This window comes from Salvelinus namaycush, chromosome 36, assembly GCF_016432855.1.
Source record: "Salvelinus namaycush isolate Seneca chromosome 36, SaNama_1.0, whole genome shotgun sequence".
In the NCBI taxonomy this organism is placed as follows: domain Eukaryota; kingdom Metazoa; phylum Chordata; class Actinopteri; order Salmoniformes; family Salmonidae; genus Salvelinus; species Salvelinus namaycush.
The window spans coordinates 15,158,715-15,168,819 of NC_052342.1; the positions used below are offsets into that span (position 1 = coordinate 15,158,715).

Below are 10,105 nucleotides of genomic sequence, written 5' to 3' on the forward strand. Positions count from 1 at the left end.
AAAAAAGGATGGAGGATGGGCTTGTGGTAATGACTGGAGTGGAATCAGTGGAATGGTATGAAATACATGAAACATATTTACCAGGTGTTTGATGCCATTCCATTTGCTCCATTCTGGCCATTATTATGAGCTGTTCTCCCCTCAGCAGCCTCCTGTGGTAGATAGGTAATGGTTTTGGGAAGTCTTGATTAGTGCATGTCCTTTACTGCACCCTCATGCCCTCCTAAACAATTAGGACATGAAAAAAAACGTGGGCCGTAAGTGTAAGAGGTCAAAATACACCTGTGACATTTGGTTATCAACTTCTTCTGAATCCCTCTGTTCAGAACAAATACAGAAATTGAAAAAGTGTATGATGACCAAAGACATCACAAGGCTCATCACAGGCCTTAGAAATACAATGAGTCAAATTATCTGTATGCAAATCAAACTGCATTGGTAGCAAACTATAACACATAAAACACAATGTCACAGGAAATATGAGGAGTGAAATCAAAAGTACCTAAGAAAGAAACGTTTTTGCCAAATGTGCAAAGGCATGTCTGTTTGTTTAGTTGTTGAGTGGAAACTTCTGACCACAGAGATCTTTGTATGAGGTGTGTGTTGTTTTCCATCCCTGTTCACACCAGCGAGGTGACACTGACCACAGGCCGAGGATGTAACGTCTGCAGCAAACGCATCAGATGAGATTCTGCAGAGAGCATTGACACCTGCTTCTGTACACTCAACATTACAGTAGTAGGTCTATTGTTCATGGATGCATTCACTCTGCATGCAAATACATCATGGATGCACTATGACTGAAGTAGGCCTACAAGTGCTCCAAAGTGTTCAATATGTTGAATAGAACACATTTCTGGTATTTCTGAACATAGCCCACCATAGTATGGTTATTGTACTAAACAGTAGATGGCGTTGTGCAGGTGTCCAACATTGTACATCATGCATTCAATTAAATTCAACTGTATTATTGTTTAGAGAGAGAGAGAGAGAGAGAGAGAAGCCTGGAGTAGTTTGGTTTTGGTCAGGTATTTGTAGTCTGGTGGTATGGATGGAAAGAGATGTGAGGCCTGATTGGTGAGAAGAGAATGTGTGATTTAGATGCACAGAGAGAGAGAGAGAGTCAACAGTATACACACAAACTACCCCCAAAAATATTTTGTACAATTTGTTATTTTTATTGGTTATTTCCCCATAAATATATAGTACAGTACATTACCACAAGTATTATTATGTAATCTTATTTACACAGAATTAGATATATTACCTCAGGGCTATGTCATCTTTAATTTAAAAAGATGGTAAAATACTGGGAATCTATTCTGTAGTTATAAAATTTAAAAAAGGATTCTACTGTCTTTCAGACAAATGTCATGAGAGCCCGGTGATGTTCACCTCAGCAGGGCTCACTCAACACTGGGCTGCTCCTTCCTGTCACTCACACTACAGCAAGTTATGCATTGCTCACTGGCCCCTCCTACCCTACCTCAGTCTCCAACCATGATGACTTTTCAAAAGTACATTTTTGACTGCTTGAAATTAGAGGGACAGAGCACAACAACAGTCAATTATAAAACAACTATTCAGTGTATTACATTAGTTCTTCATCAGTGCTACACTGAAATCAACATTAAAACATTTAGACATGATCTTGTGGCAGCGTACACAACATGTTCCATCTCCATTATTAGACCTTTAGCTGTCTTCTTATTCCTTGTCCTCTTCTGACTGAATCTCAACGCTGCGTAGTTTAGAGAGTATGGGTCCTGACCCGGATCCTGTAGAAAACAAATAATAATATTACACAAAACATGCAAATACTGTATCAACAAAACAAACACTTCTAAAAAATAGCTTAGTCCAAGTACTGTTATCTTTAGGTCATGTACACAAATCAAGTAAATATAACAGTTTCTATTACCTGGCTACTTTGTGGTTGCAGTTGAGCCTCAATATCTGAATAGGTAAAGAGGAATTTCGGTCAGTACACAAACATTCATTTTATGTTTTGTTACCATGCAAACTTTTTGTCAGAGAGGAATATCCCAAGAATGTGTGCTTGTGGTTTACTCTCAATTTACACGGAGTGTACAAAACATTAAGAACTCCTTTCTAATATAGAGTTGCATCCCTTTTACTCACAGAACAGCCTCAACTCATTGGGACATGGATTCTACTAGGTGTTGAAAACGTTCCACAGGGGTAATGGCCTATGTTGACTCTAATGCTTCCAACAGTTGTGCCAAGTTGGCTGGATGTCCTTTGGGTGGTGGACCATTCTTGATACTCACAGAAAACTGTTGAGCGTTAAAAAAACCAGCAGCGTTGCAGTTCTTGACACACCCAAACCAGTGCGCCTGGAACCTACTACCATAACCCATTCAAAGGCAGTTAAATATTTTGTCTTGTCCATTCACCCTCTGAATGGCATACCACTCTTCACAGTCCCCAAGTCCAGAACAGACTATGGGAGGTGTACAGTACTCCATAGAGCCATAACTGCATAGTACTCTATTCCACATCAAGTAACTCATGAAAGCTGTCAAATTAGATTTACAAAACAGATAAAAATACACCTTATGGAACAGCGGGGACTGTGAAGAGACACACACAGGCACAGACACACGATAACATACGGACTACACACACACATGGATTTTGTGTTGTAGATATGTGGTAGTAGAGTAGTGGCCTCAGGGCTCACACTTAATGTGTTGTGAAATCTCTTTACATTCATCTACACTGATTGAAGTGGATCAAGAAGGGATCATAGATTTCACCTGGAGTCACCTGGTCAGTCTATGTCATGGAAAGAGCAGGTATTCTTAATGTTTTGTACACTCAGTTTATAGTCTAATAATCTGAGATATGCACCTTCCATTGTAACTTTATTGTGTGTGTTTGCATCTCATCTGATCCTGAGGACCAGGATGAGGATGACTATCAGCAGAACAGTAGTCACAACACCCAGGATAATGGTGGTTTCTTAATTCTCTCCTATTAGATGAAATGTAATTAAAGTTTGTAATCCTTTAATGACAGAGCTAAACATGTACTACATTTTGATTTAAAAAAGTGTTTTGCATCTACATGGAAAGAAAGAGAAACCCACTGTCTTTAAAGTACTGTAACTTTTCCCCCATGTCCTTTGTGTCCTGTAACATCAGGATAAGTAGAATAAATAATTAGTTTTTCTCAAAATTATAATGATGAAAAATATGGCCAGCAATGGTTTGCCTTTGTTTTGTGATAACTCCTGATTAACTTGATAAACATTTTCAAATGTATCAAAAGCCAGACAAATAGTGGAAAACATACATTGAATTTTTTGACATGTAGCCTTGTGGAAACAATCCACAGAAATACAAGCTAGCTTGATAAGCTATTTCCACTTTTGTGATTTTGAGGAAGATGGTGGTGTTTCTGCTATACATTTCCAAATGACTACTTTTAAAACATTGTTGTGCCAAACTGTCGATGGATGTGAGCCGTACATAGTCGAGACACTTACAGGCTCTGATCCTTTGACTTGTTTGAACCAGGCTGTGTTTCCTGGAACAGTTGTAACATTAGAACACTGCAAGGAGATGGTAACCCCAGTATGGCCTACTATAGTCGGAAACTGACTAACCAAAACCAGGACCATACCTTAAACACAAATAATGTACTCTTCAGAAATGAGCAAACACATTTAACATTTTGAAAATGAGCTAAGTTATTGTGCTAAGATTCTGTTGGAATATATGCTGTCCTCAAAGTAGATTCTAGGTTGGATGATGCAGTCAGTCTTGTTATCTATGTTATGTTTAACAGTAGCCTACTTACTCAATACATAGACCAGTAGAGCTGGAACATAGGTTGTGGCAGATGGCAGGGAGTGGTGATTGAAGGAAGATATCTTGCAGCCAGCTGGCTCCTCCCCCGAGCCTTAGATTCTTCCTGCCCCAATGAGGTAAGCTGTTCGTTAAGCCATTGAGTGCTTTGGGATAAAAGAGGAAGCGCGCTGCACAATGGGGAAAAAAGGATAGAGAGGGAAGCGCGTGTTATGGAGCGTTTGCGAAGCAGGAGAATAACCTGTACGATTACCCGTTGTGAGCTGGATTCCACCCCTTTCCCACCGTGTGCAAATATCCTTAATAATTTCCCCATTTGCATTCTAGTTGTGCTCCCTGTGTGTGTTTGGTTATTGAACTTGGTGACGTGGAAACACTTGAGGCTGCTACAACGTTCTCACCATTATGTGTGTAGATCTGTCAAAGGGGATTTCAATGGTAGGGAGTGTTGTAGTTAGTATTGGACCACAATGTCTACAGAAAGCAGAAGTGATACTCCTACAGGGGTTTTATGTGGAATGTAAAAACAGAAGTATGTGTAAGTGAAGTCAAAGTTGAGATGGTTGACTTTTAATAAAACACACCACAGAATTTGAAACATTTGGGAAGCTGTTTGGGCTGCTGTCCACAAAGCTTCACCCTATCATACTGTAAAAATAATCTAGTTGTTTCAACTAAATATTATTAAGTAACTGGTTCCACATGTTCATTTATACAGTAATTAATATTCAACGTGACCTGGAATTTGAACCCACAACCTCTTTGTTTACAGAATTGCAATCTGAAGGCGTCACATCAGAACAGAGTAATTGCCCCACAAACAGACAACTATACAGAAAAACATAACATTTCATATATAAGGAAATCAAATTAATGATGAGAGAATAGTCACTCTAACTGATAATTGTCACAGACATGGTGGCACAGCTGGAAGATCAGTGTAGCCATGATCCAAGAGGTTGTGACTTCAAATCCCAGGTGTGGACATGTTGAATAATAAATAAACATGCACAATGTGTATAAAATATGTAAGTTGAAAGTGTATTTTAAGAGCACTGTGTGTGAGTAACTATTTGCACAGCCTTTTTTAGTTAAGATGGCCAAATAATATTTGATAGTTGAATGAACCTATGAGACAAGTTGAGCAAACATATCATTTTACATTTTAAATTGACTGAAGTTGGAGCTAACAATTTTTTCATTGTTCAGGTTACACTTGGACCCAAAAGTTGAGTAAACTAAAAGGAGCGGGACAGTAATCCGGACGCTTATAAGACATCTTGCCACGCCCTCTGACAAACCATCAAACAGGCAAAGCGTCAACACAGGACTAAGACCAAATCCTACTACACCGGCTCTGATGCTCGTCGGATGTGGCATGGCTTGCAAACTATTACGGATTACAAATGGAAGGGAAAGGGAAACCAATCCGTGAACTGCCCAGTGACACGAGCCTACTAGATGAGCTAAATGCCTTCTATGCTCACTTCGAGGCAAGCAACACTGAACCATGCAGGAGAGCACAAGCTGTTCTGGATGACTGTGTGATTGAGCTCTCTGTAGCCAATGTGAGTAAGACCTTTAAACAGGTTCACAAGGGCGCAGGGCCAGACGAATTACCAGGAAGCGTACTCAGAGCACACTGGACCCACTCCAATTCGCATTCCGCCCCAACAGATCCATAGATGACGCACTCTCTATTGCACTCCACACTGACCTTTCCCACCTGGACAAGAGGAACACCTATGTGAGAATGCTGTTCACTGACTACAGCTCAGCGTTCAACACCATAGTGCCTTCCCAAGCTAATCACTCAGCTAAGGACCTGACAGCAAGGCCCTACAGAGGGTAGTTCATACAGCCAAGTATATCATTGGGGCTGAGCTCCCTGCCATCCAGGACCTCTATACCAGGCTGTGACAGAGGAAAGAGCTAAAAATGGTCAAAGACTACAGCCACCCAAGTCATTGACTATTTTCTCGGCTACCACATGGCAAGTGACACCGATGCAACAAGTCTGGAACCAACAGGACCCTGAACAGCTTCTACCCCAAGCCAAAAGACTGCTAAGTATACTGAACAAAAATATAAATGCAACATGTAAATATAAACACAACATGTAAAGTGTTGGTCCCATGTTTCGTGAGCTGAAATAATATATCCCCAACATTTTCCAAATGCACAAAAAGTTTATATCTCTCAAATGTTGTTCACAAATTTGTTTACATCCCTGTTATTGAGCATTTCTCATTTGCCATAAACAGGTGTGGCATATCAAGAAGCTGAATAAACAGCATGATCATTACACAGGTGCACCTTGTGCTGGGGACAACAAAATGCCACTCTAAAATGTGCGGTTTTGTCACACAACACAATGCCACAGATGTCTCAAGTTTTGAGGAAGCATGCAATTGACATGCTGACTCTAGGAATGTCCACCAGACCTGTTGACAGAGAATTTAATGTTAATTTCTCTATAATAAGCTGCCTCCAATGCCGATGTAGAGATTTTGGCAGTATGTCCAACCAGCCTTACAAACCTTAGACCACGTGTAACCACGTCAGCCCAGGACCTTCACATCCGGCTTCTTCACTTGTGGGCTCGTCTAAGATCAGCCACCCGGACAGCTAATGAAACTGAGGAGTATTTCTGTCTGTAATAAAGCCATTTTGTGGGGAAAAACTCATTCTGATTGGCTGGGCCTGGCTCCCCAGTGGAGTGCCTGGCTCCCAAGTGGGTGGGCCTATGCCCTCCCAGGCCCACCCATGGCTGCGCCCCTGCCCTCCCAGGCCCACCCATGGCTGCGCCCTTGCCCAGTCATCTGAAATCCATAGATTAGGGTCTAATGAATTTATTTCAATTGACTGATTTCCTTATATGAACTGTAACAGTAAAATAATAGAAATTGTTGCATGTTGCGTTAATATTTTTGCTGAGTATAGTTAGATAAAAAGTTTACCAAATAGCTACCCGGACTATCTGCATTGCACTAACCTTTTTGACTCATCACCATAGAAGGCTGCTGAGGGGAGAATGGATCATAATACTGGCTGGAATGGCGCAAATGGCGCACCTGGAAACCATGTGTTTGATGTATTTGTTACCATTCCACTGATTCCACTCCAGTCATTAACATGAGCCCGTTCTCTCTAATTAACCTCCTGTGCTCATCACATACGCTGCTGCTACTGTATATTATCAGTCACTTTATTCCTAGTTATATGTACATATCTACCTCAATTAACTCGTACCCCTGCATACGACTCGCTACTGTTACCCCGTGCATGTAGCCAAGTCGTGGCTCATTGTGTATTTATTATTACTTTTATTTAATTTACTATGTTATTTCTCTCTGCCTTGGTAGTGAAGGGATCATGAGGAAGCATTTCACTTTTAGCTACACCTGTGGTTTACTAAGCATGTGACGAATAACATTTGATTTGAATAATTATTTGAAACAACAACATTTGTGGGTGTTTTATTTTTTTCAATGCATGGTTATTGCTGCTGGGAATGCTTTATTTGGATAGTCCCTACAGATAGTCTATGGATGTTCAACTAACTATCCACTAACCTTAACCCTAGCCATAACCCTAACCCTATATCCCTAGTCCTAACCCTAAAGCTAACCCTATAGCCCTAGTCCTAACCCTAAAGCTAACCCTATAGTCCTAGTCCTAACCCTTAAGCTAACCCTATAGCCCCAATCCTAACCCTAAAGCTAGCCCTATAGCCCTAGTCCTAACCCTAAAGCTAACCCTATAGCCCTAGTCCTAACCCTAAAGCTAATCCTATAGCCCTAGTCCTAACCCTAAAGCTAACCCTATAGCCCTAGTCCTAACCCTAAAGCTAATCCTATAGCCCTAGTCCTAACCCTAAAGCTAACCCTATAGCCCTAGTCCCAACCCTAAAGATAACCCAATCCCGGCTGTAGCTACAGCTACAAAGGTAGACAGGTCTTTTCAGATACAGGTCTTATAGCTCATCATCAAAGCCTGCAGTTCTGTCTGGGTGTCAGAGCTACTAACCAATAATATCAGGTCATCTCTGGCTCCAGACTTGTAGTTCCTGTCACCTCACACTGTGGTTGATTCTCGTCATCTTTCTAATGTCAGTTAGACCATGAAGAACAAACTACAAGAAATCGGCAAAGCTGACGCCTATAAAGGAATTTTTTCACACGTTTGAGTCAAACTCTGATACAGCAACATACTGCGGTTGAAGCCTATTCAGGATGGACTTTGGAGAAAAAGGTACATTAATTAAAACTATTGTATTTTGTTTTAACTTGAAAATACGGTTCATTTTTGTACAAATCATTTAGGTACAGTTTAAAAACCAGAAACAGATAAGAATGTTCACCTCCTGATGTGTACGACAGCTAATCCCTTGTCTCTCACTCTTATCTGACAGACAAGATGACCAGTATACACATTAGAAGGACAATGATGAAACTCTGTCTGTTATATGAAGAAAATCTATCTGTTATTCCAAACAGGTAAAGCTAGGGGTAATAAGAAAACAGACATTTTGAGTTCTTACAGTACATACATGAACTATGATATGTGGATTCTTTATTAATATAAATATTTATCTTTCAGCTTTGTCTCTTGCTGTTGTTGTCAGTCAGTCTGATGTTTGGAGCACCTTCACTCTTGGAGACACAGCTGATTTGGAATGCTTCATCACTGTGTATGACGATGGCAGGACAAGCCCCAGATGTTCTCTCTGTATTATCACTGCAATTTTCTTCGGATAGTTTGACAAAAAGCGTTGCTTTGCTACAAGGGAGAGTGGCACCAGATTTGTGCTGACCATCTCAGATTCCACGGCATCCAACATGGGGTTGTATTACTGTGCTGCAATTAATTATGAAAGCATGATCTTCGGGAGTTGTGTTTTTCTGATACATCAGGGTATGCATACAGGCGTTTTATCTTCTCTTTTAGCAAATATATGTTGTATTTGTAAATTGTGCAAATCATTGATAGTTAAGTGATTTTATAGTCCTGGTAAAGATGCAGATTCCAGGACCCAGCATGTTGTACATAAGTCTGTGTCTGAGTCAGTCCAGCCAGGAGAGTCTGAACTGTAAAATACACACTGAGACCTGTGCAGGAGAACACAGTGTCTATTGGTTCAGACGTGGCTCAGGAGAATCTCGTCCAGGAATCATTTACACCCATGGAGACAGTAGTGATCAGTGTGAGAAGAGCCCTGAGGCTGGGTCTCCTACACAGATCTGTGTCTACAACCTCCCCAAGAGGAACCTCAGCCTCTCTGATGCTGGGACTTACTACTGCGCTGTGGCCTCATGTGGGGAGATACTATTTGGGAACGGGACCAAGCTGGATGTTGAAGGTAGCTTACATTTCTTAACCCATATGCTATTATTAACATTATATTTAATGATTGATAACACATTATCGACATTATCGACAACTGCCCATAGCACTATAGTGGAGTGATATGATTTTTTTTCTCCAGATGGTGACGTTGATCCATAGATGACAATCCTGGTCCTTCTCTCCATCATAAGAACTGGAATTCTCCTCTGCTGTCTGACCATCTTCATCATCACCCACACCACCATTAAATAGATAAATCTATGGCCAATATCAATAGACTGACTGTATGTAGTATGTTACTTGCTTTCGCCAAATCCCTGTGTATGCACTTATTGTCTAAGCATGAATAAATAGCACTGTGAACATTGATACTGACTTAAGTCGTTCTGTTTGAGGGAATGGGTCAGAGGTGACAGAAGTTATCATGAAGGAAAATAGTTGAAAAACTATTGAGGTAACACCCAATCTGAGTATGCACTTTCTACTCTTGTTGAATACTTTAGGTTATAGGAAAGGCTTTTAGCTTGTTTGTATTCTTCACAAACTTTGCACATCTAACTGAGCAGCAGGGGTCTGGTTTTTATCTTCCAGATGAAGAGAGGTATGAAAAGAACATTTGTGGTTTTGATGCACTGAGAGGTGTTGTGAGAGCTGAAGGCCAGTCTTATTTTAGTGCAGGTTGTTTGTCTTCATTTGTCTAAACATGAGAGAGGATGACGCAAGATATGTCTACCGTCTTCATCTCACAACCCCTTATGGTTAACCGCCACTCAAATCACCCACGCGTTTCTCCTTACACATGTCACGTGGTGGAAAAGTGACCTGGTTCTTTTGAGCAGGCACACTCATAGAAACAAACAGTGCTATCTAGAACCTAAAAGGGTTATTCGGCTGTCCCATAGGAGCACCCTTTGAAAAAACAT

At 40.7% G+C, this 10,105-nt stretch overlaps 1 gene segment (V, D, J or C); it reads left to right on the forward strand.

Moving 5' to 3' along the window:
• The first annotated feature begins 8,441 nt into the window (after positions 1 to 8,441).
• On the forward strand, positions 8,442 to 9,494 carry LOC120030309. The segment is given in 2 exon segments: positions 8,442 to 9,195; positions 9,322 to 9,494. Coding segments are annotated over 2 exon segments (363 nt in total).
• Positions 9,495 to 10,105: the final 611 nt, after the last annotated feature.